The sequence below is a fragment of the Cnephaeus nilssonii genome (assembly GCF_951640355.1).
Source record: "Cnephaeus nilssonii genome assembly, chromosome: 2".
In the NCBI taxonomy this organism is placed as follows: Eukaryota; Metazoa; Chordata; class Mammalia; order Chiroptera; family Vespertilionidae; genus Cnephaeus; species Cnephaeus nilssonii.
The window spans coordinates 14,528,535-14,552,050 of NC_137073.1; the positions used below are offsets into that span (position 1 = coordinate 14,528,535).

At 56.2% G+C, this 23,516-nt stretch overlaps 5 protein-coding genes and 1 long non-coding RNA gene across 7 annotated transcripts; 4 read left to right on the forward strand and 2 right to left on the reverse strand.

Annotated features, from left to right (window-relative positions):
• The first annotated feature begins 4,976 nt into the window (after positions 1-4,976).
• On the forward strand, positions 4,977-7,426 carry NDUFB10 (NADH:ubiquinone oxidoreductase subunit B10). Its single transcript, XM_079797161.1, has 4 exons — positions 4,977-5,241; positions 6,534-6,672; positions 6,829-6,968; positions 7,215-7,426. Exons 1-4 carry the CDS (start codon positions 5,094-5,096, stop codon positions 7,322-7,324), a joined length of 537 nt encoding a protein of 178 aa, XP_079653287.1. The 5' UTR covers positions 4,977-5,093; the 3' UTR covers positions 7,325-7,426.
• On the reverse strand, positions 7,419-9,546 carry RPS2 (ribosomal protein S2). Its single transcript, XM_079797145.1, has 8 exons — positions 9,465-9,546; positions 9,117-9,296; positions 8,944-9,033; positions 8,566-8,673; positions 8,149-8,322; positions 7,913-8,072; positions 7,625-7,716; positions 7,419-7,540 (listed from the first exon to the last, which is right to left on the reverse strand). The coding sequence occupies exons 2-8, from the start codon at positions 9,291-9,293 to the stop codon at positions 7,460-7,462; spliced, it is 882 nt and encodes a 293-aa protein (XP_079653271.1). The 5' UTR covers positions 9,294-9,296; positions 9,465-9,546; the 3' UTR covers positions 7,419-7,459.
• Positions 9,547-9,603: 57 nt separating this feature from the next.
• LOC307115454 lies at positions 9,604-10,087 on the forward strand. The gene is made up of 2 exons (XR_013815108.1): positions 9,604-9,696; positions 9,958-10,087. It is a non-coding gene; the product is annotated as an uncharacterized lncRNA (long non-coding RNA).
• A 1,295-nt stretch (positions 10,088-11,382) lies between these two features.
• RNF151 (ring finger protein 151) lies at positions 11,383-13,567 on the forward strand (the record flags this gene model as incomplete). Its single annotated transcript, XM_079761902.1, has 3 exons — positions 11,383-11,582; positions 11,885-11,981; positions 13,085-13,567. The coding sequence occupies exons 1-3, from the start codon at positions 11,416-11,418 to the stop codon at positions 13,565-13,567; spliced, it is 747 nt and encodes a 248-aa protein (XP_079618028.1). The 5' UTR covers positions 11,383-11,415.
• A 948-nt stretch (positions 13,568-14,515) lies between these two features.
• TBL3 (transducin beta like 3) lies at positions 14,516-20,494 on the forward strand. Its single transcript, XM_079794026.1, has 22 exons — positions 14,516-14,631; positions 15,763-15,814; positions 15,917-16,012; positions 16,099-16,146; positions 16,266-16,407; positions 16,494-16,578; positions 16,663-16,833; positions 16,917-16,992; positions 17,074-17,167; positions 17,252-17,433; positions 17,522-17,663; positions 17,740-17,798; positions 17,884-17,987; positions 18,507-18,654; positions 18,735-18,965; positions 19,056-19,126; positions 19,212-19,368; positions 19,447-19,505; positions 19,766-19,869; positions 19,976-20,047; positions 20,134-20,292; positions 20,376-20,494. The coding sequence occupies exons 1-22, from the start codon at positions 14,591-14,593 to the stop codon at positions 20,483-20,485; spliced, it is 2,403 nt and encodes an 800-aa protein (XP_079650152.1). The 5' UTR covers positions 14,516-14,590; the 3' UTR covers positions 20,486-20,494.
• Positions 20,495-20,817: 323 nt separating this feature from the next.
• NOXO1 (NADPH oxidase organizer 1) lies at positions 20,818-23,295 on the reverse strand. Of its 2 annotated transcripts, XM_079794049.1 has the most exons (8): positions 22,807-23,295; positions 22,621-22,701; positions 22,406-22,481; positions 22,116-22,296; positions 21,792-21,973; positions 21,586-21,699; positions 21,187-21,304; positions 20,818-21,098 (listed from the first exon to the last, which is right to left on the reverse strand). In XM_079794049.1, exons 1-8 carry the CDS (start codon positions 23,062-23,064, stop codon positions 20,831-20,833), a joined length of 1,278 nt encoding a protein of 425 aa, XP_079650175.1. In that variant the 5' UTR covers positions 23,065-23,295; the 3' UTR covers positions 20,818-20,830. The 2 variants fall into 2 exon arrangements, with proteins under 2 accessions (XP_079650175.1, XP_079650174.1); XM_079794048.1 differs by having other exon boundaries at positions 20,818-21,304.
• Positions 23,296-23,516: the final 221 nt, after the last annotated feature.

Sequence of the window (23,516 nt, forward strand, 5' to 3'; positions counted from 1 at the left end):
CACCACCACAAGAGGTGGCGTCTCCACAATCGTCACAGCCTCCACCTCCTCCCGCTTGGAAATTTCTGGATGAGACCCAGAGACAGGCGTGGAGGAGAGCTTCCAGAGCCCATGGGTGAGGGGACAGAGTGGAGGAACCAACTGCAGCCCCTCCTGCCTGAGGGAGGACGGAGCACCACAGCCCCAGGGCTGCTGGGAACAGAGACCCTCCCAACCAGAGCCCTCGCTGACCTCCCGCCCTCAGCCTGCCTGCTCCCGCCCCTTCTCTCCCTCTCTGCCTGGGCATGGAGCAGCTGCTGGTCAGGGCCCCACAGGTGGTCCCTGCGAGCTCTGACTCTGAGATCTCAGGCAAGGCCGGACCTGCTTCCTGCCTCAGTTTCCCCACAAGACCATCTGGGAGTTGGCTAGGAGAGCAACAGCCATGGCAGCATCCCCCAAAGGGTGGGGTTAGGCCTCCTTTAGTGGGGCACAAATTAAGGGAGAGGGATAGAGAGCCAGAAACATCGATGAGAGAGAAACATCGATCAGCTGCCTCCTGCACACCCCCTACTGGGTATGTGCCTGCAACCAAGGCACATGCCCTTGACCGGAATCGAACCCGGGACCCTTAAGTCCTCAGGCGAACGCTCTATCCACTGAGCCAAACCAGCCACGGCAAATGATCATTTTTTTATTTTAATAGTTACAAATGTATGTTGATGAGTTCTAGGAAAAAAACCTGTAACTTGTCAGAACCCATGATTTTATAGATGTTATTACTGAGGCTATTACAAAGTAAAAGAAGTTCTTTGTTTAAAAAATATATTGGGAGCCTAGCCAGTGTGGCTCAGTTGGTTGAGTACATCGTCCCATATACCAAAAGGTTGCCGGTTTAATTCCCAGTCCGGGTACATGCCCGGGTTATGGTCTAAATCCCCAGTATGGGGCATGCAGAAGGAAGTTGATCGATATTTCTCACATCAAGTTTCTCTCTGTCCCTCTCCCTTCTCTCTCTAAAATCAATAAAAATATTTTTATTTAAAATACATATGTATACACACACACACACATTTAGGAGAACCCTGGCTGATGTGGCTCAGTTGGTTGAGCACTGTCCTGTATGCCAGAAGATGGCAGGTGCAATTCCTGATCAGAGCATACACCCAGGTTGCGGGTTTGATCCCAAGTCGGTCATGTGTGGGAGGCAACTGATCGATGTTTCTTTCTCACATCAGTTTCTTTCCCTCTCTCTTTCAATCAATAATTTTAAAAAAAGATAAAAGGACTAAAAGAAGAAAAAAATATATATATATATATATAAGGAGAGATGAAAAACAGGTGAGTGGGGGGAAAAACAAACAAAAAAAAAAAAACAGGTGAGTGGCTGCCAAAAGGTTGGGGGAGGGGGTAGCTGTGGCTATAAAAGGGCACCAGGGAGACCCATGTGGGGTGGAATATTCCGAGGTGGTGGGTACACACATGTACACATGACAGAGCTGTATAGAACTAAATACACATGTGCACACGCAAACACAACTGGGGAAACATGGGTCAACAAGCATCCTGCTGTGACATATAGCTTTCCACTGGGGGAGACGAGGTGAAGGGCACATAGAATCTCTCTGTCTTGTTTCTTACAACCACATGTGAATTATAATGAGCCCAAAACAATAAATAGAATCGGGTGCTTGCCTTTGACTCCTAGCTCCTCCACTCACTAACTGGGCCACTGGCGAGTCTGATAACCACCCATTTCCTCATCTGTGAACTGGGGGCAATGACAGAGCCCACCTCAAGGGGCTGCCATTCCCACAGGCAGGGCCTTGCCCTTCCTGGAGTCACTTCCCCTTTTGAAGTCCAGCCCTGATCTCGAGCATTTGGAAGTTTCTGCCGATCTCCTGGCAGTCAGAGGTGCTCTGTCCAAATCCCCCCGCCCGGGCTCCCTCTGTGGCCACTCACTGAGCCCTGGCCGGTGCACCTCCCGCAGCGTGTGTGTCATGCCGGCCTTGTAACCCAGGAAAGCTGTGAGGTGCACAGGCTGGCTGGGGTCATCCCGAGGCCATGTCTTCACCTTGCCCCGGTGCCGGCGGCTCCTCTTGTGGGGCAGGAAGCCCAGGTGTCCGTGCCGAGGGGCAGAGAACTTCCGGTGGGACTGAGGACAAGAGCAGATGGAGGTCAGAGCTGGGGTCACTCGGGTGAAAATGGTTGGATAGTCCCAACCCAGAGAAAGGAGCTAGAGACCCCAGATGGACGCTCGGTGGTCGTCAGTGCCTCCATCTGTCTGCAGTAAAGGAGGGGAAGGCTGGCCCAGGGGCAGTGTCTTATGAATGGAGTTAGCAGCAAGTCCTCCTCACCCACAGGTTGTCTGCCTCAGTGGGCTCAGCCTGGCTGGGTCCGGGAGAGGTAGGCCCACATTGTGGCGAGGGTTACAGAGACAGGGGGCTGCTGCCTGTTCTAGGCCTGGCAGTCCACGTTCTGGCCCCTGCGATCCTCTCCAACCCCCTACTCCTTTACAGGCCCAAGGACTATCCCTGCTGGGGGAGGCTCCTAACGCCCACCTGCCCCTTCCCAGGAAGCTGGCTTGGTCCAGCTCCAGCCCCCCAGCCCACTGACCATGGCCGCTGATCCCCGCAGGTCAGGAAAGAAAGGGGCCTCCCTGTCAGGTGCTGGAGGTCGAGTGGCAGGGCCAGGACACACAACAGCCAGATCCCAGATTTAGCCCCTGGCAGGAGAGCTGGGTCATCTCCCGTGGCGGGTGTGGGCTCTAGTGCCAGGAGCGGGCTCGGCCGGGGCGGAGCGGTGGGGGGACATCAAATGGGCACGGGGACACTGGGAGCCAAGGCTGGCACTCCTTTCCTCAAAGGCCCTGGGAACGGGTCACGCCCACTTTGCTTTCTTTCTTGTGAGACTTGCTCCCGGGAACAACTTGGCCTGGTGGGAGGCAGAAGAAAATCACGTGGGGGGCTTCTCTCGTGCAGCCGCTGGAGATGCGGGTCTGAGTTCAGGTTGCGGGCATTGAGGCATCCTGTCCTGAGGACTGTGAGCCTGAGCTGCAGGGAGATGGGGAGGACTGACTCTGAGCCCACAGGGTCCCCAGGGCCCTGGTTCAATAGCAGGATCCCTTGACTGTAATAGCTGTAATCCAAGAACTTTTAGATACTTTTATGGGCTGAAGTTTCTAATGAAAGGGGTATTGAAAGCTCTTATTTTTGATACAAAGATTCTATGGTTATAAAGTCCTGTAGCTGCAGAACCAGAGTTTTATTGGCCTAAGATGTTTCTGAGGGTTGTTTCTGGGATTTTGCATCACTTAGTGCTAAGATCCTGTGCTACAAAAATATCACAACTCTTTGTTTTTGTTGGTTTCTAATGACAATGCTACTCACCAGAGGATATTTTTCCCATTGATTTTTAGAGAGAGTGGAAGGGACGGGGAGAGACAGAGAGAGAAACATTGATGTGAGAGAGACACATGGATGGGTTGCCTCCCACACCCACTGGGGCCAAGGACAGGAACCTGCAACCTTGACCGGAATCGAACCTATGACCCTTTAGTCGGTGGGCCGACGTTCTAACCACTGAGCTAAACCAGATAGGGCACAAAACTACTTTTAATACCGTATTTTCCGGCGTATAAGATGACTTTTTAACCCAGGAAAATCTTCTATATGCCCAGTCGTCTTATACGCCGGAAAATACGGTACTTTGAGCTGAGCCCTAAGGGAATAAAATCACAGGGAAGGGGTAACCCCTTCCACTGAGGGAATGAAGCATAGAAGAAACTGCTGCAGACTCAGGGCAGAAGGAATGCCATTGGTGCTGAGTGCTATAGGAAATGTGGTGGGACTGGCTCCAGGGACACAGGCCAAGGGCAGGAGGGTTGGACACAGAGCCACAAAGCTACTTGGGTCCCTCCCTCTCATTTACCTTTTTCTGCTTCTGCTGCATGATCTTTGAGTCCCTCTGCTCCCAGGCAGCAGCAGAAGGTCCTCACCTCAGCACTATCAAGTCATCATGGCGAACGCAGTGGCTCAGCCCTCCCTCCATTGGGTTCCCTTTTCTGTCCGATGTTGCAGGCCAATGTTATGATTCTTTGGGTCTGACAGTGTGTGTTTCCAAGAGTTCATGATTGGAAGAGGTGGCATTTCTGTGATTCCAGATTCTGTGTGTCCATAGAGTTGATGGCTCTGTGTCTCTGGGCCCAGCCTTTGCCAGGAAATGACCAGCACCCTCCCTAGTGCTGGCCAGGGGCCATGGCAGGTGTGGAGATCTCAGAGGGCAGCCAGCAGGGCCCTGGTCAGTAGAGGTGCCTCAGGGACACAACAGTACTCAGGACCAGGATGAAACCTTCTCCTTATAAAAGGGGGCTCTCAGGGGCAAGCCCTGTCTTCTGCTCTGCCCCAGGCAGGCCCCCCAAGAAAGGCCCCCCAGAGAAGGCTGTAGGACATGAGCAATCCAAGAGGCATCCTGGAAGAGTTGATGTTATTTGTTTACGAGTCGTTGGTTGTTTGCTCTACTGCCCTGAGTTCTCCAGGAGAGCCCAGCTGTGTTCATCTTGTTCCTCACTACACTTGGCACAGGCCTTAATAGTTTACTTATTCAGTCTCCTTTTATTATTTATTTCTTTTTAAATATTTTTATTGCATTTTAGAGAGAGAGGAAGGGAGTGGGGAGAGAAACATTAATGATGAGAGAGAATCATTGATCAGCTGCCTCCTGCACGCCGCCTACGGGGGATGGAGCCCGCCACCCGGGCATGTGCCCTTTACCGGAATCGAACCCTGGACTCTTCAGTCTACAGGCCTACGCTCTGAGCTAAACCGGCTAGGGCTTATTTTTAGAATGTCAGCAGGAAAACTCCATAGAAACCCCGGGAGGGCGCCACATGTGCATTGGCGCTTCAGTCCCACGAGGGGGCGCCCACGCTGTGAGGCGGTGCCGAGCCCAAACGTGGGCGTGTCGAGAGCAAGTCCCATGTTGCCTCGCGAGCACCGCCCGCCCTGCGCAGGCGCAGCCGCCCTCGGGCGTCCTCTGCTGCGGGCGGACCAGGCCGCGCTGCTGAGGCGGAGGCAGGGACAGGGTGCCCGAGATTGATCCCGCCGGGAGCCGCCGCCATGCCGGACAGCTGGGACAAGGACGTGTACCCCGAGCCCCCGCGCCGCACGCCGGCGCCCTCGCCGCAAACCTCGCTGCCCAACCCCGTCACCTATTTCATAAAGGCCTTCGACCTCCTCGTGGACCGGCCTGTGACCCTCGTGAGAGGTACGGGCTCCACCCGGTCCCCGCTGCTCCCCGAGCTCCCCGGTACTACGGAACTAACCTGGTCACCCCGCTGCAATCCGGGGCGCCCACCCGTAGATCTTCCGGCCTCATCGCCTACTTAGACGCCCCCAACTACACCCCCAGGCCTTGCCTCGGGGACGCCCCCTCCCAAAACCCCTCAGTGCTCTCGGGTTCCCGCCGCTTGGGGGACTCCATGCAATCCTGGTCTCCCACTTTGCCCAAATATCAGGGGTTCTTTGCCTATCGCAATCCTGTGTGTCCTGGCGCTTGTTAGACCCGGCTCCCTGCACGCTTCCCATTCTGCGTTGTGTACAGTAGGTGTCAGCAAACGGGTTTTGAAATGAAGGGGTTCTTTGCTAACCCTCTGCATGCCTGCAAAATAATTGGGTGGCCAGGTGATGGCCGAGTTCCTCTCAACCTAGACGTGCTAGGACTTGTCCTCGGTGTGTGCCCAAATTGCTCCATGTCAAGTTTAAAACAGTTGTTGCCCAGTTTGTGGTTCAGCCATCCCCGAGGGGGTGGGGGGGGCAGCAAGAATACGTTCTGTCCTCAGTCACTAGTGCCAGGAAATTCATCCGTATGAATTTAACCAACCAGTTTCATTCATTAAACATTTGGTGAGCATGGTGTGCTCTTTGGTTAGGGAGGATAAAGTCAGCAAACCAGACTCCCAAGGTCTTACTCCCTTTGTGTTGCTATTTCTTCCCTGTCCAACTTGTTAACTTCCCTGTGGGGAAGTTTAGGCCAGGTGAGTGGTGGCCAAACTGGGACTAGAACCCCTGCTGGTGGCTCTGAGTCTGTCTACACACTGGAGTCTGTGATGGGGGTTGGCTGGCAGGCCGGGTGCAGGCACCTGCCCCATAGGGTTGTTTGGCCGGGGCGGGGACAGTAACAGGGAGCTCCGTAAAACCTAGAACCTGGTCGCCCTTCCCAGCCTACACTGGAGTCAGTCCACTGGCCAGTCTTTGTAATTGAGAATGAGGGAAATCTGCCCCTCCTACGGCTTATTAGCAGAGTCCATCTAAACCAGGCGTCCTCAAACTAGGCCCGCGGGCCACATGCGGGTATTTTTGCCGTTTTGTTTTTTTACTTTAAAATATGTGCAGTGTGCATAGGAATTTGTTCAGTTTTTTTTTTTAAACTATAGTCTGGCCCTCCAACGGTCTGAGGGACAGTGAACTGGCCCCATTTAAAGAAGTTTGAGGACCCCTGATCTAAACCGTGCCCTAACCAAACCAATGTAATCTGAGTCTGGGGGCTTCTCTTTGCAGAGTTTATAGAGCAGCAGCATGCAAAAAACAAGTATTACTACTACCACCGGGAGTTCCGCCGGGTGCCAGACATCACCGAGTGCAAGGAAAAGGATGTCTTGTGCATGTTTGAAGCAGAAATGCAGTGGAGAAGAGACTAGTATGTCCTGCCCTTGACTGGGGAAGAGCCCTGTACAGCAGCCGTATCATGCCCAAGATCTTAGTGGAGGGGGTGAGGACAACCCATGCTTTCATTCTATCCTGGGGTTCAGAGAAATGATTCTTTGTAAACCATCTTTGTTCCTTTTTCTTTCAGCAAAGTTGACCAAGAAATTGTTAACATTATCCAGGAAAGGCTGAAGGCCTGTCAGCAGAGGGAAGGGGAGAGCTACAAGCAGAATTGTGCTAAGGAGGTGGAGCAGTTCGCACAGGTGGCCAAGGCCTACCAGGACCGTTGTGAGTGAGCCTCATCTCAGCCTGACCCTCCTGCTTGCTAGGCAACCCTCTATCCTAACAGCTGTGGGCACTGGAATAATCAGTTCTCAATGTACTTGCCATGGTTTCCCAAAGCCTTGTGGGTGTAAGAGAATTATCACTGTGCCCCAGGTCCCCTTTCTGCCTAATAACTGTCTTGGATGCTTGACTTTACTTGACACCACATTATGGCAGAAGTGGCCCAATGACTCTCCCATCTCTTCCCAGATCACGACTTAGGAGCCCATTATTCAGCCAGGAAGTGCCTGGCAAAGCAGAAGCAGAGGATGCTTGCAGAGAGAAAAGCTGCTAGAGAGGCTGCGGCTGCTGCTCACTGAGTCCCCTCCCACACGAATGACTGTTTCTTGCTGAATAAAATCACCTTCAGCCCTCAACCTTGACTCATTGATGAGCCTAAATAAAAGGCAACTATTAGCAGACTTAAATCATCACTTTATTTTTCTTGTATAAAATTATGTGGTGGCCACAGCTGGAGCCTGGGTCCTCTGCACAGACACTCTGGTGTGGGTCTTTACAAGATGGTCAGTGAATTCCTAGAAAGACAGACAAGGCTTTCACTGTAGAGGCAGACACGCTGCATTTGCGTTGGTTAACAAGGTAGTGGGGGCAGGCAGTACCTGATAGGGAGACTTGGTGAACACAGTCTCCTTCCAGAGATCCGGGGTGAGATAGCTGTAGGTCTTAGAGATGGCATCAAAGGTGGCCTTGGCTGAAAAAGGGAAAAGGGTTGGTGGGTTTACCCCAAACACAAGACTTCAGATGTAGGCAGAAGCTGTCCCGCTCCTAGGAAGAGAGGTTACTTTGCTTTTAGGGCTCTCCTCTCTCTCTCTGAAAATAGGCCACCAACCACCCATATTGTGATTAAGCAGAGCTCAGAGGTCACAGCCCTTGTGTAGGCCACCTACCGAAGTTGCCCAGGGTGGCAGTGCAGCCCCTGGCCGAGGTGTAGCAGTCATCAATACCAGCCATCATCAGCAACTTCTTGGGCACAGGGGCCGAGACAATGCCCGTACCCCTGGGGGCGGGGATGAGCCGCACCAGTACAGAGCCACAGCGGCCAGTCACCTGAAAGGGTTGGAGTCAGAGGGTCGGCCTGGCCTTGGCCACTGAAGACCCCACCAGTCACCACCACCCAGCCTACCTTGCAGGGAACCGTGTGGGGCTTGCCGATCTTGTTTCCCCAGTAGCCTCGCCGCACGGGCACAATAGAGAGCTTGGCCAGGATGATGGCTCCACGGATGGCAGTGGCTACTTCCTTTGAGCACTTAACACCCAGGCCAACATGTCCATTGTAGTCCCCAATGGCGACAAATGCCTGTGAAGAGACTGAAGTGGCTGGTGGTCCCACTGTCCTGCACAGAAGGTAACCACTACCCAAGGCCTGTTGCGCCCTCAGGGAAAGGTTGGCCACTGTGAGGCCAACCTGAGGTCCTGAGGAGGTCCTTTCTCTCTCTCCCCATTACGAAAGTCACACGTGTGAAAACAAGTGTAACAGTGCAGAGCTGGGAGAGTCTCACAAAGCCCCTTGGCAGAGAAAAACACAAGATCGGTGGGATACCTTGAACCGGGTCCTCTGGCCAGCACGTGTCTGCTTTTGCACAGGCATGATCTTTAACACCTCATCCTTGAGGGATGCCCCCAAGAAAAAGTCAATGATCTCAGATTCCTGCGAGAAATGAGATTTGTGAAAAAATACGATTAAAATAAATACCATCTCCAAACATAGAGATTTAACTTGGCTTCCTTGTAGAACTGGTATTCTGACTTACCAGTTTTTCCTTTACAACCCAACGTCAGAGACCGACTACCCATACACTCACACAACCTATCAAGTCCAGGGCCCCTCAATAAATGTCATCCCTCAACCCGAGACCAAATGAGACTCCCCAAGGCTGCACCTAACTAACATCCAAGGAAAAAAGAACCCACGCGTTACCTTGATGGGCAAGGAGAATAGATAGATTTCCTCTAGGGATTTGATCTTCATGTCCTTGACCAGGCGGCCCAGCTTGGTGACAGGGATCCACTGGAGGGAAAAGGCGCCGGTGAGGAAGACAGAATGCCCGGTGCCGCCCACGGGGCCGTCTGGCGCGCATAGCCCGGACCTACCTCCTTGTCCTCGGCCTTGCCTCCACGAGCTCCGCGGCCTCGGCCCCTGCCCCGACCCCGGCCGCGACCCCGGCCCCGGATGCCGCTGCCAAATCCTCCACGGAAGCCGCCGCGACCTCCTATTCCGGGGCCCCCGGGGCCTCCGGGCCCGCCCGCAGCACCGGCGTCATCCGCCATTTGCTAAATTGAGCGACAAAAACACAGTCAACAAGGCCCTGGCATTCGCGGTCGCCTGGACTAGGGCTCCCTCCCGCCCAAGACGCGGTCACACCATCCCGGGACCAGCCCGCTGTCCGCGGATCGCCGCCGCTGAGGCCCCGACCCAAACCAACAAGAATGAACACTCACGTGTTTCGTCGGAAAAGAAGAACAAAGATTGCTGGGAGGGAGATTTTATATGGCGCCAAGTGCCGCGAGAACTAGACTGCAACATTCCTATCGCGAGTGTTCCAAGGGCCTATAAGACAGCTTGTGATTGGCTTCACGGGGCCTCGTCAGCCCAGCGTGCGCCTGCGCGTCTTCGGTTTCTGGGAGTCGCTATAAATTGCCTCTCCGCTGCGCGCGCCTTCGCAGGCTGCAGGTAGGTCCGCGTATCTGCTTCTGGGTTGTATATGTCGCTGGGTTGGTGGTCGGGAGATCGGCGTTGGTTGAAAATCACCTGCGGCCTTGGCCGTGACCGTGGGTGAGATTCGGCGCCCAGAGCCACCGGGGGCCTCAGCTCACTGTCCACTCGATGTGGGGAGGTGAAACCCAGGCCCCGACACGCGACGCGGCTCGGGGCCCTTGGTGTTAGGGATCTCGTGCTCTGATGTCAGATCCTCACCCCGTTTTCTGCCCGCAGGACTCCCGGATGCCCCAAGCCTGAGGCCGACACCGCCAGGATCGTGGCAGTAAAGGGACTTCGCTGTCCTCTTTTTTTGTTTATCTACTTAATTTATTTTGTCTTAATTTTTTAATAAAGCTATTGGTCTAACTCATGTGCATGTGCGTGTTTTTGGTCCCCTGCCTGTAATCCTGGAAAATGCATCTGTTGACCCTAAGATCAGTGTGTGCTGTGAAGGAGAGACCCGTGTAGGACACCTCTTCCTCCTAGCCAGCCCTATTCTACTTTGGATGCCACACGGGTAGAACTTAGCTTCCCCAAGATTGGTGGGTGACTCCTAAGGTCCCACACGAGAGCAGATAAAGTACCTTGAGCTTGATAGGAGTCACGCTGGGCTTGCTAGCCATTAGCAAGGATAGAAGTGTAAGATTCACAGTTCAAACAGTGGCTCCTTTGTAACTTCACACAGGACAGGGTTAGGGTCTTTAGGATTTGGTGAGTGAACCACTCAGTGGTACGGAAATACACTTTTCTGTTCTGTGCTTTACATGTTGGAACATGCTGGTCTCAGGTTGGAATTGACTTCCCTATGCCTTTCTCATAGGCCTGCCCAGATGGTCCAAGCCTACCTACTCAGAGATTTTACCACAGGCTAGCTCTTCCTGTACTGTAGGTTGAGTGGCAGTTTGGTCCTCATTTCCCTGGTCTGTATCCTGGAGCACCTTGGGTCTTAGATCCTAAAGCCCCTGAGCTCTTGGAGATCTAGCCACCAGGGCAGCACTATTTTAGGAGGAAGAGGGGAGCCATCCCTTCATTCCTGCTGAAGCCTCAGTCTTGAGGTTACTGTCCTTAGGAGTTTGATTCCTGGCCTAGTGCTGCTTGGGGATCAGCTGTCAGCCACCACCAGCCAGGGCTCAAATGTAAGGTCTGTGCCCTTTTGGGGAGGGCAGTTAAGAGCCAGGTGGTGCAGAGTCCCAGTGGGCCCCGGGCCAGGATTGTGATTGGCCTGCTTTGGGACAATGCCACTGTGATGTCGGCCCACTCCCCCTGTGAAATGGAGGCTCCTCAGCCCCAGGGGTCAGAAGCTGCCGTCTAGACACACATCATGGTGAGCCCAAGACCCTCTTGCCTCTGGCCCTTATATTTGTGCCTAAATCCAGAGACTTCCCCAGAGCTGAACTCCCAATTCTCACGTTGAGAAAGGGTGGACAATGGCTTACAAGCTCCCAAATGGAATAAGGAAAGCTTTCAGAGGACTCTGGCCAAGAGTAAATCCAGGCCAAGACCAGTTTCTAAAGCTGGGGATTAGTATTCAAAGGTCTTGACCCTCTCACAGCTGCCCCCTCAAAGTGAGTGCTGACCCACCCCTCCACTTGAGGCTCTCATGTGGCCCACCTCCCTACCCAAAGCTTTTGTTGGGGTCTCCCTCTTGGCATATGGAATGGGTGACCAGATTCTGGTCCCAGCCAGCCCCTGATGCTGGCCTGGCCTTTTCAGAGTGGCGGGTATGATCTCAACCTCTTCACCAGCCCTCCCGACAGCAACTTTCTGTGCTCTGTCTGCCACGGAGTTCTCAAGAGGCCAATGAGGTTGCCATGCAGCCACATCTTCTGCAAGAAGTGCATTCTCCGGTGGCTAGCCAGGTGCTACTGGGTTCCCAAGAGGCTGGGAGGCAAGGGTGGGGATAAGGGCCATTTCTGTAACCCAGGATAGAGGGGAAGGTCTGCAAAGCCATGGCCATAAGATTCAGCTGCTAAATCTGAGACTGAAATATGTGGGTCCCCTCACCCTGTGTTATCTGCCTGCAGCCCCTGGCCAGGCCTCAGAGCTGAGAGGTCCCTATAAAGCCCTCTCATGCCTCTTCCAGCTAGAGAGAAGGGACCAACATGTTGCTGCCACTTGCTCCCTTCCCAATCCCAACACTCACCCGACTCATGCCTCCTAGACAAAAGACCTGTCCGTGCTGCAGGAAAGAGGTGAAACGGAAAAAGATGGTCCATGTGAATAAACTCCGAAAGACCATTGGCCACCTGGAAGTTAAGGTAGTTCAAAGCACCCACTGCCACCAACCTCCTTGTATCCCTTGGGGGATGGGGCAGAGCAAGGAGAATCTCACCCTCAGAGAACTGAGGGTTTCTACTCCAGCAACACAGACTGCAGACTTGGGGTCATCGGCCCTGGCTGAGTTCCATTTACTTGCATTGTGACTTTGGGCAAGTTACATAACTACTCAGCTCCTGGGGCCTCAAATGTAAATGGGTTTTTTTTTTGGTTATTAATCCTCACCAGAGGATATTTTTTTCCATTGATTTTTTTTAGAGGGAGGAAGGGAGGGGGGAGGGGGGAGGGGAGAGAGAAAGACACACACAATCGGTTGCCTCTCGCATGCACCCTGACTAGGGTCAGGGATTGAACCTACAACCCAGGAATGTGCCCTTGGCTGGGAATTGTACCCAGGACCCTTTGGTGTGTTGACCAATGCTCTAACCACTGAGCAGCACCAGCCAGGGCTCAAATGTAAAATGGGGATCAGAAAATTTTTAGAGGATAATGTATCTCTATGTCAGCCATTAACTCTCCGGCCTCCTAATTTTGTAGATGCAAAAACAGGTTAAAAAATAGCCCAGCCAGCATGGCTCAGTGGTTGAGCCTTGACCTATGAACCAAGAGGTCACGGTTCGATTTCTGGTCAGGGCACATGCCTGGGTTGCAGGCTCGATCCCCAGTGGGGTGTGCAGGAGGCAGCCAATCAGTGATTCTCTCTCATCATTGATGTTCCTATCTCTCCCTCTCCCTCTCTGAAATCAATAAAAATATATTAAAAATAAAATAAAAACCTGCCATACATGCATACATACAATCGTCTAGTGCAACTCAGCCATGCACTTCCATTTTCCAAGTGTCAGGCCTCAACCCGTCCTCCTCCTCTCAGAGATCTAGATTCTTCCCACCTCCAAGCATTTGTCCAGCTGTTTCCCTCTTTCCACATCATTGGTGCCTAAGAGCTTGGGAGGTTCCCAGTTAGTTCACTGGTTCCTAGTCAGTGGAATGTATGTCACGGGTGGGTAATGTTTTGGGGGTGGGCAGCTCAAAGGCTGGCAATGCCTGACCTGGTTTGGCTCACCTTGTTCTCCCCCACCCCTAGTGCAAGAACGCTGAAGCTGGCTGTTTGGTGACGTGCCCCCTGGCCCATCGCAAAGGGCACCAGAACTCATGCCCTTTCGAGCTAATGGCCTGCCCCAACGCGGGCTGCATGGTGCAAATACCACGTGGGGCCTTGGCGGAGCACCTGCAGCACTGCCAGCATGGTACCCAGCAGCGCTGCACCCTGGGCTGTGGGGCAACCCTGGACCCAACGGAGCATGTACCCCACAACTACCACTGTGAGCTGCGCGAAGCCTGGGGCCAGCGCCAGGATCGCAGCCAGACCCTAGTGCTGTGCCTGCTCCAGCACGTGCGCAAGGTGCACCACACCACCAGCCTCATCTGCAGGCAGTTGGCCCAACTAGGAAACTTCCTGGAGAACGACGCACTGCTCCTCAGTGCACAGCAAGAGGATGCCGAGGCCACCCCAGAAGGCAGCATTGGGGCTGAGGTGTGGGGGGTCCAGGACCAAAGTACCTTGTAAATTGAAGGATAAATAAACACGAGCCCTGAACTGGCTTGCTCCCGCCATCTCTGTGCTTGCAGCCCTCCACCTCTGCAGGCACTACTCCCTTCACCCTGCAGGGACACTTTCTGGCCCCTCTCCCTCCACCTCCCCCAAGTTCTTTCCCACCGCTGGATTTTAACACTGGCTATGTTCCCTGCCCAAAAGCTTTTTCCCTCTCTCTCCTTTGCCTGGCTACTTTCCACTCAATGTCTCACAAAGGTTTTTCCCAGTCTCCTTCCCAGTTACTTCCTGGCAATTTGCTTACCAGCTTCGTAGCCAGTAGCACAAACAGCTCAAATTCCTGAGCTGAGTAAAAGCCAACTCATCACAATGACTCACAGTGAATCCCCATTATCTCTGACCTCCTCCCCTTATCATTCTCCCTGAAACTACATGGGCTTACGTCGCTCCTCCTAACGCCAGCCCTGTGCCATGGCTGTTCCTTAGCCTGAAGCACCGTCCTAGATAACCACAGGGCTCCCTGCTTCACCTACTTTAGGGTTCTGCTCAGGGGTCACCTCCTCCATGAAGCCTCCTCCACAACCCCATTTACAATTGCACTTCCTGCCTGGCTGGGTATCTCTGGTGGTTAGTGTCATCTGACTATGCTATGGTTGCGGGTTCGATTCCTAGTCAGTCAAGGCCAGATATAAGGATGACGTATTACAGAAGAAACCTATATAATTTTATTATCCAATAAAATTTTATTACCTAATGTCACTCCAGTAAGTTCAATAAAAAATAAGATAAAATGCCAACTACCTAGTGAACGCAGTTTGTGCCACCCCACCGGCCCTAGCCGGAGTACAACCCAACCTCCAGGCCGGAAACGCTTCTGCCAGCTTCCGCTTCCTGACGCTGCAGCCACTGCCACTGGCGCGGATCGCACGGTCGTGTGACGTCACAGTGGTCGCGGGCGGTGACGCCAGTGAAGCGCGCCGGCGGTACGGAGCGGCGCTCGGGTCTCCCTCACGCGGCGGCGGCTGCAGCGGCAGCGACATGGAGGAGGCTGCGGCCGGACTGAGCCGCTTCAAGGCCAAGTGAGCGGGGACACTGAGGCTGTGGGCGCCGCCCGGGGAGGGAGCCGGGTTCGCAGCCGGAGTAGCGAAGGCGCCCGCCGCGGATCGGGTGTCCATTCGGGTTTGGGGAGAAGATGGGGACTGTGTACAGACTGGTCCGCGGGGTCGTGGAGGCTGTAGTAATATTATAAGGTGAGAGAGCCAGCAATGGCTGCTCTCGGGGAGGGGGCCTGGGGCCCGGCCAGGTTATTAAATTAGAAGCCAGTTGGGGAGTAGGGGACGAGAAATCCTAGAGGAGGAAGGGGCGGGCTGAACACAGATGGAGGCTGGTTCTGGATGGGAGCGGGGCCTCTGACACCCTCGGGTAGCGGAGAAGAACCACCTTTGGGTCAGGCGGCTGGGAGCTTTCACCTGCTGTCCCTCTTCTCCGGGGAGCAGGAGGACAGGTCAGGAGACGGGCCGTCAGCAGTGGCCTAGGAAGCCCTGAATCCCAAGTCTCTGCTGAACATCTAAATGCTCAGTGTCCGGAAAGGGACAGACTCAGCCCTGCCCTTTGGAGAGCAGTTTGATGGGATAAGTGTATTTGGCTAATCATTTTCACCAGTGGCTGTGGCAAGCACTAGCAAGAGATGCTGGAGCCTCTCTCTATAGGGGACAGTGCAGTGACTTGGACCAGCGTGGAGGCAGCCAAGCAGGATGGAATAGGACTGCTTGGGGACTGAGGTGCAGGCCAGGCTGGGGATGGAGGAAGGATTCGGGAAGGGTTCAGGCTGGACCTCAGGGATGGTGTTGAGTGTGTTGCCATGGGCCAATACTCAGGCCTGGCTTCCCATGGCCAGCAGGGGGCCCCCAAGGCCTGGCCTGATCTGCACTGGAGAATCTCTGGGAAAACTGGACTGTTTGGACAGCATATGCTGTAGTGGGACCCTCTGTAGATCACCAGCCCAGCTCTGGGTCTCAAATAATCTGTAACAAGGGGATACCAACACCCACCTCACAACAGTGAAAAGAACTCATCACCGCCAGTACCCCATCCCTACTGCTGTCCAGAGGCTCAGTCACAAGGACCTATTGGGTTGACCTCTGGGAGAGCACTTGGCACTGGGGACCAAGGGGTAGGTGATTCACTCTCTTTCTCTGTCCACCCTCTAGCTATGCTGTCGAGCGCAAGATCGAGCCTTTCTACAAGGGCGGGAAGGTGCAGGTACCAGCTCGTGGCGGGGGCGGGGAGGGGAGGAGAGGGCAGAGTGGGGGGCAGGCAGGGATTACAGAGTGTTATCTTGGCTGAGACCCTCTCTGTCACCAGCTGGACCAGACTGGGCAGTACCTCTTCTCCGTCTGTGGTACCAAAGTCAACATCCTGGATGTGGCCTCAGGGGCCATCCTGCAGAGCCTGGAGCAGGTGAGGGCAGGGAGAGCCAGGGTTAGGGGCTAGTGTGGAAAAGCAGCCTCTTCTCATAGCGTTCTGTGCGCCCGCTCTTCCCCTAGGAGGACCAGGAGGACATCACTGCCTTTGATCTCAGCCCTGATGATGAGGTATGTGGGGCAGGGGTAGGAGGTGGGCTCCAGTGCTTCCCAATCAAACTTGGAGTCTGTGAGGGTGGGTGGCCTTGCCTCTACCCCCGACACCCCAGGTAAACTACATCCTCCCCTAGGTGCTAGTGACAGCCAGTCGGGCACTGCTGCTGGCTCATTGGGCCTGGCGAGAGGGCAGTGTCATCCGCCTGTGGAAAGCGATACACACAGCCCCTGTGGCCACCATGGCCTTCGATCCCACCTCCACGCTGCTGGCCACAGGTAGGGCCCCAGCAGGTGGATGGGCCGGCTGGCGGGCATGGGGCTTTGGGCACACCAGCCCCCTCACGTCAAACACATTTCCACAGGCGGTTGTGATGGGGCTGTGCGTATCTGGGACATTGTGCGGCACTATGGGACACACCACTTTCGGGGATCGCCAGGTGTCGTGCAGTGAGTAGGGACAGCAGAGCCTGGGTGAGTGGGGCATCATGCTGGGATGACACAGCTCACCTGCCGCACCTACCTTGCCTGCAGTTTGGTGGCCTTCCACCCGGACCCCGCACGCCTGCTGCTCTTCTCCTCAGCCACAGACGCCGCCATCCGCGTATGGTCGCTACAGGACCAGTCGTGCCTGGCTGTACTGACTGCCCACTACAGTGCTGTCACCTCACTTACCTTTAGTGCTGATGGCCACACCATGCTCAGGTCAGTAACCAGCTACCCAGGTCCTAGCAGGCAGAGAGGGCCATGGCTGAGAGTCGGGAACTGAGGTGGCTGTTTCCCCCCAGCTCGGGCCGGGACAAGATCTGCATTGTCTGGGACCTGCGGAGCCACCAGGCCCTGAGGACCATCCCTGTGTTTGAGGTGGGGCACCTGGGGGGTGAGGGCCAGTGAGTGGGTTGGGGCTGGGAGTGGGGCTGCCACGTCTGACTTGCTCCTCCTCAGAGTGTGGAGGCCGCAGTGCTATTGCCAGAGGAGCTGGCACCCAAGCTGGGTGTGAAGTCCACGGGCCTGCACTTCCTGACAGCTGGCAACCAAGGTGTGTGGAGCCAGGCCAGGGCAGGCAGCAGGGACTGGGGGTGGCCCATGGACCTGAGTCCCAGCAGCCTCTATCCCCGCATAGGTGTGCTGCGCGTGTGGGAGGCAGCCTCTGGGCAATGTGTACACACACAGCAGCAGTTGTCAGGCCCTGGGCGGGAGCTGACCCACTGCACCCTGGTCCGAGCTGCTGGCCTGCTCCTCACTGTCACTGCTGACCACAACCTTCTGCTCTATGAAGCACATTCTCTGAAGCTGCAGAAACAAGTGAGCACTGCCCCCTGGTCAACCCTCGGTCTCGGGATGTAGACCCTCTTCTCACGTGAGCCCTGGCTTGTGTCCCTCCACCCTGCAGTTTGCCGGCTACAGCGAGGAGGTGCTGGATGTCCGGTTCCTTGGGCCTGAGGACTCCCACATTGTCGTGGCCTCCAATAGCCCCTGCCTGAAAGTATTTGAGCTGCAGACATCAGCCTGCCAGATTCTCCATGGCCACACAGGTGAGGGTGCCAGGCCAACGCTCCTGGGACCCTTTCCCTTAATTGATCTCTGACCGTTCTTCCACTTTTCTTTCAGATATTGTCCTTGCCCTGGATGTGTTTCGGAATGGGTGGCTCTTTGCCAGCTGCGCCAAGGTGAGGTACCCCAAGAGGTGTGGAGGTATAGGTACCCAGTGGGAAAGTCGGGCCCAGCCTCTGTCCTCACCCCTCCCGTCCCCAGGACCAGAGCATTCGCATCTGGAGGATGAACAAGGCTGGCGAAGTGACCTGTGTGGCTCAGGGCTCTGGGCACACACACAGCGTGGGCACCATCTGCTGCTCTAGGTAGTGGGCCAGGGCTGGGATCCAGAGTGTCACAGACGTGGAGACCTAGGCCCTGCTGATGGAGTCCCAGCTCAGGGAGACGGAGAGGAGAAGGTGGTGCCTTTGACCTTGCTCTTTGAAGCTTTAACCTAGGGATCTAGAGTAACGAACGAATGGGCCCGGAGCACCCCAAGTGCCATTGTTGGATGGGGGTTTCTAGGAAGTGGCCTTGGAGCGGGGTGGATGAAAAGGGTAGGATGTTGGGGCAGAGAGAATGACACTGAACAAGTGCAGGTTGAGAAGGCGCTCCCTGTGTTTAGGGCTGGGGTCCCATTGTTGGGACAAAGTCACCTGGGGTGGCGGCACCAAGGGCAGACAAGTGGTCCCGGAGATGTGTTTGGGTAACTCAGGCCATCTGCCTTCTGGAACAGCCCCTCTGATCTGGACCACGGTCCTGCAGGCCTGAGCTGTGGTGCACTGGCAGACTGGGCTGGCAAAGGCTCATCAGGCGTCTTTCCCTGCCCCCCAATTGGGCTTTAGGCTGAAGGAGACCTTCTTGGTGACGGGCAGCCAGGACTGCACTGTGAAGCTGTGGCCCATCCCCAAAGTCCTGCTGTCCAAGAGCACAGCCCCAGACAGTGGCCCTGTTCTCCTACAGGCCCAGGCGACACAACGCTGCCACGACAAGGTGAGCACACTGGGGTGGCAGTGTGGCAGGGCCCTCACTGGGATAGGGGTATCTGAGCTGCCACCTGTTGCCATCACTAGGACATCAACAGTGTAGCTGTTGCTCCCAATGACAAGCTGCTGGCCACAGGCTCACAGGACCGCACAGCCAAGCTCTGGGCCCTGCCACAGTGCCAGCTGCTGGGTGTCTTCTCAGGCCACCGGCGTGGCCTCTGGTGTGTCCAGTTCTCACCTATGGACCAGGTGCTGGCCACTGCCTCAGCTGATGGCACTGTCAAGCTCTGGGCATTGCAGGACTTCAGCTGCCTTAAGGTAAGCAGCCCCCACCCCAGGCCCGGCCCCCACCCCAGTCCTGGTCCCTCCCTGATGCTATCTCATACCCTCCCTGTCCCAACTCTGCAGACTTTCGAGGGGCATGATGCTTCTGTGTTGAAGGTGGCCTTTGTGAGCCGGGGTACACAGCTGCTGTCCAGGTGACTGGGCTGGGGACAGGGGAGGGGTTGTGGTGAGCTGGCAGACAGGTCCCAGTGCTGAGCCCCCTCCCAATCCCAAACCCAGCGGCTCTGATGGGCTCGTGAAGCTCTGGACCATCAAGAACAATGAGTGCGTGAGGACGCTGGATGCCCACCATGACAAGGTCTGGGGGCTTCACTGCAGCCAGCTGGACGACCGTGCTCTTACTGGCGCCAGTGACTCCTGTGTCATCCTCTGGAAGGTGTGTGGGCATTGGTGCAGTGGGCGGAGAGTGGGCAGGGCAGCATGAGGTTCCACTCTGACCCCAGTCTGACCCCAGGATGTTACCGAGATGGAGCAGGCAGAGGAGCTGGCCAAGCGGGAGGAGCAGGTGGTCAAGTAAGTCTGGAGGGTCCCCACCCAGTCTCCTTGTGAGTGCCACCTCCCATGCATCAGTATCACCCTCTCCCCTCGGGGTAGGGTATATAAGCATCACCCCTGCTTTATGAGATGAGGAAACTGAGGCTTGGAGCAACTGACACAGGTCACCATCAGTGAGTGCTCAGGCCTGGTCTGCTGGCTCCTAAGCCAGCCCCCTCATGGCTCTGCCTTCAGCCCCAGCCCTAGCCCTGTGGCCCTGTCCTCCCTTCCCCCGCCAGGCAGCAAGAATTGGACAACCTGCTCCAGGAGAAGCGGTACCTGCGGGCGCTGGGCCTGGCCATCTCCCTGGACCGGCCCCATACTGTGTTGACTGTTATCCAGGGTCAGTGCTACCTCAGGGGCCTGACAGGCGACCGTGGAGGGGGAAGGAGGGTCCTCTCAGGTCTGTCCTGCTCCTTCCCTGGGGCTTACCTTCCCTCCTCCTGCAGCCATCCGGAGGGACCCTGAGGCCTTCGAGAAACTGGAAGCCACCGTGCTCCGACTTCGGCGAGACCAGAAAGGTTCGGGGCAGGAGGGCAGAGGCTGGACAATGACTGATATCGTGGGGTGGCCAGCAGGCAGGTCTGACCATCCCTGTCACCCGCAGAGGCCTTGCTGCGCTTCTGTGTCACGTGGAACACCAACTCGCGGCATTGCCACGAAGCCCAGGCCGTGCTGGGTGTGCTCCTGCGGCACGAGGCCCCAGAAGAGCTGCTGACGTACGAAGGTGTGCGGGCCTCGCTTGAGGCCCTGCTGCCCTACACAGGTACATGGACGCAGCCCTGGGTGGTGGTGGGGAGCAGCCTGGCCGGACTCTATGGTCCCCCTGACATCCTCTGTCGTTCCCAGAGCGGCACTTCCAGCGGCTCAGTCGGACCCTGCAGGCAGCCACCTTCCTAGACTTCTTGTGGCACAACATGAAGCTGCCCACCCTCCCTGCAGCCCCCTCTGCCCTCTGAAACGCCAGAAGGTTTTGTTTGTTTGTTGTTTTTTATTTTTGTTTTTTGTTGAAACACCAGAAGGTTTTATCCCAGTTCCCTGTGTCTGTTAGGCTTTTGTCTCACCCCAGGTCCCAGGCTACAACCTTGGCCAAACATCATCCCTGTGCCTTGGCCTGTGCAATCCAACAGGCCCTGCCCCTCAGCGTGGACGCTGAGTGTGGGTTAATCAGAACTTTACTCAGAGGAAATGGGGGAGTGTAGCTTCCTGGCCCTGCCAGCCAGAGTCCCACCCTCAAACGCACCTCCCCCTGCCCTGGGGGCGGGGGGGTACACAGCACTCTCTCCATGTGGTTCCACACACCCTCAAGGATGTTCCTGACTCCGTGGGTCCCTCCCCAGTGCCCTACGGGTGATAGTGCAGCAGCGGTTCTGAATGGCACTCAGCAGGGGGCGGGCTGGCACAGTAGGAGGAAGTGTCATGACCTGGGGGGACTCGGGGGAGCTTTGGGCCTCCCCCGCCCTGTTCTCTCCACCCTCTGCCCCAGAATGGAGCCCTGGCCCATCCAGGAGCATGCCTAGCCCATCTGGCTGCAGTACCACAGAGGGGAGAAGACCTGTGCGGCCACCGAACCTGCAAGGAGGGCAGAGTTTGGTTAGCACTTGGCCCTGCCCTCCCAACCCCATTAGACTCTGCCCCCCTCCCCCCACCGAAGCCCCACCTGCACAGCCACCAGCCTCGGTCCGACATTTCCAGCACGCGCACTCTTGCCCCCGCAGGCACTGACAGCTCGTCGACCTGGCTGCCTTCATAGGCTTGGGAAGCACAGAACTGGGAGCCTGGGAGTGGGCACTTGGTGGTTACCACAGGGCTTCCATCTCTGTCCCCTCATCGATCTCGCACTGAGTCCCACTTCCAGGCTCTCCCTCTCTCTGTGTGTCTGCTAATGCCAGGGACCATTCTAAAACCCACTATGGGGCCCAGGTACATACTAGGGGGCTACTGCCCCCACCTAGTCTTCCCACTGCATCTCACCCTTGGGTCAGGTGCTTTCTGCCCCCAGCCTGCTGCACACTGCCCAGCAGTGGAGGGGGCATGGGGAGGGGATTAGTCTCATTACCGCTACTCCCGAAGGGCTGTCTCCCATCTTGTCCTTGGCCCAGGGCCACCTCCTCCAAGTAGGGAGCAGGAAACCATGCCGTCTGCTGGTCTTCGTTAGCCACCAGCCACCAACCTGTACACAAAGGTGGGCAGGGGTTCAGCTCCCCGGGCATGCTGGGATCCTGGTGCAGCAGGTCAAGCCCCCAGACTCCTGCCCAGCCCCACCTGAGGGGTGTCGCAGCAGCACGTCTAGGGCCTCCTGGGCCTGCGCATGGAAGGGTTGGCCCCGTGTATCCTGGGTACTGAAGGGCTGCAGACAGTGCAGGCTCAGAGCCTCCAGGCTGCCTATGGCAAGACTGCCCACAGGGCGGGGTGGGGGCTCTTCCAGGACGGGCAAGATCACCAGGCTGGAAAGGGTGGTCGCAGGAGAGAGGTGTGGGGATGGGCTGCCACGCTTCACCCAGCCCTGTACTGCTCAGGCCCTTTCTCCATCATTGAGCCCCCACCACCCAAATGCTTCCCACAGGGAGTTAGGGGTGGGTCAGGCACCTGCCAGGCGGTAGTGAAGGCTCCAGGTCCTGGAGCTGCGGCTCAAAGAAGGCGATGAGCGCCGGCCCCCTGGATACTCGCTCTGCCTCTAGCAGCGCCCGAGAATAGGTCTCCAGCAACCGCAGGCGCGCCAGGCCGCGGCCCGTGCGCCCCCCACGCGCCAACAGTGATGTAGATGCGTCTATGGGCAGCACAGGGGACAGTCCGTGGGACCCCACCCCAGGGCTCCCATCACCCGGTTGCTGCTCCGGCCCCTCCCCTTACTCCTCCCAGAATCACTGGTGCCTGACCCGGAAGTTTGGGGAGAACTCGGTCGGATCTCCGCAGCAGGCCTGCCTCCACCGGGAAGGTCTCCTTGAGGATCTTCTAAGGGAGAGAACCGGCATATTGGTCTTTGAGGGTGGGGGGATCTCACTGGGATCATAGGGGCTAGAAGCCAACACAGGTGTGAGGGCAGGCGTGGTGGGGCTGTCGCTCAGTTGGAGGAAGTCCCAGGTTCACTCACATGGAGCCTCTTAAATTCGTCCCAGCTTCTCCGCACCAAGGTGTTGCTGTCATCCGACCAGCACACAGAGAAGGCGAACATCTGTTTGGAGGAAAGGCTGGAGGCACCTGGGAGGGACTGGGCCCTGAACTTCCTCCCTCCCTCCCTCCCTATTTCCTCCTAAGGTCCACAGGGACCAGCACTTACTTGGAGCTTCTCTATCTGCACCAGAGCTGCTGCCCGTACTGACACGGGGTGCCTAGGGCCCACCATGGCTGTGGTCTCAGGTCCAGGTCCTGGGCTTCTGGAGTCAGCAGCGTGTGGTAGAATGTCCTGCTGGCTCCCGACCGCACAGGGACGAGGTGCTTCTGGGCACCCGGAAGACTGGCTGGAATTCCCCTGATGCCTCAGACCTGCCAGGTCCTTGCAGCACTGCCCTCCCCCTGTCCTCCTTAGCTTCCTCATTGGGCCTCCACCTGAAGGTCTGGATGGAGGAGGGGGAGCACAGAGGCGGCGGAGGGGCTGGGACTGCTGCCCTGGGAGGTGGAGAAGGAAGAGCCCATCAAAGTGCCGCTAGGCCTGGCCCACCCTCCCTGCTCTCCCAGTCCTGCATAATGCTGGGGTTGGTGAGAGCCTCCTGCCAAGGTGTGCCCCACTGCATTGCCTTTGAACTTGCCTGGACAGTTAACACAGTTGTCATCGGGAACGGTTTAATCCTCACTTGGAGGGAAGATTTTCATATATATATATATTTTATTGATTTTTTACAGAGAGGAAGGGAGAGGGATAGAGAGATAGAAACATGGATGAGAGAGAAACATCAGCCAGCTGCCTCCTGCACACCTCCTACTGGAGATGTACCTACAACCAAAGTACATGCCCTTGACCAGAATCGAACCTGGGACCCTTCAGTACGC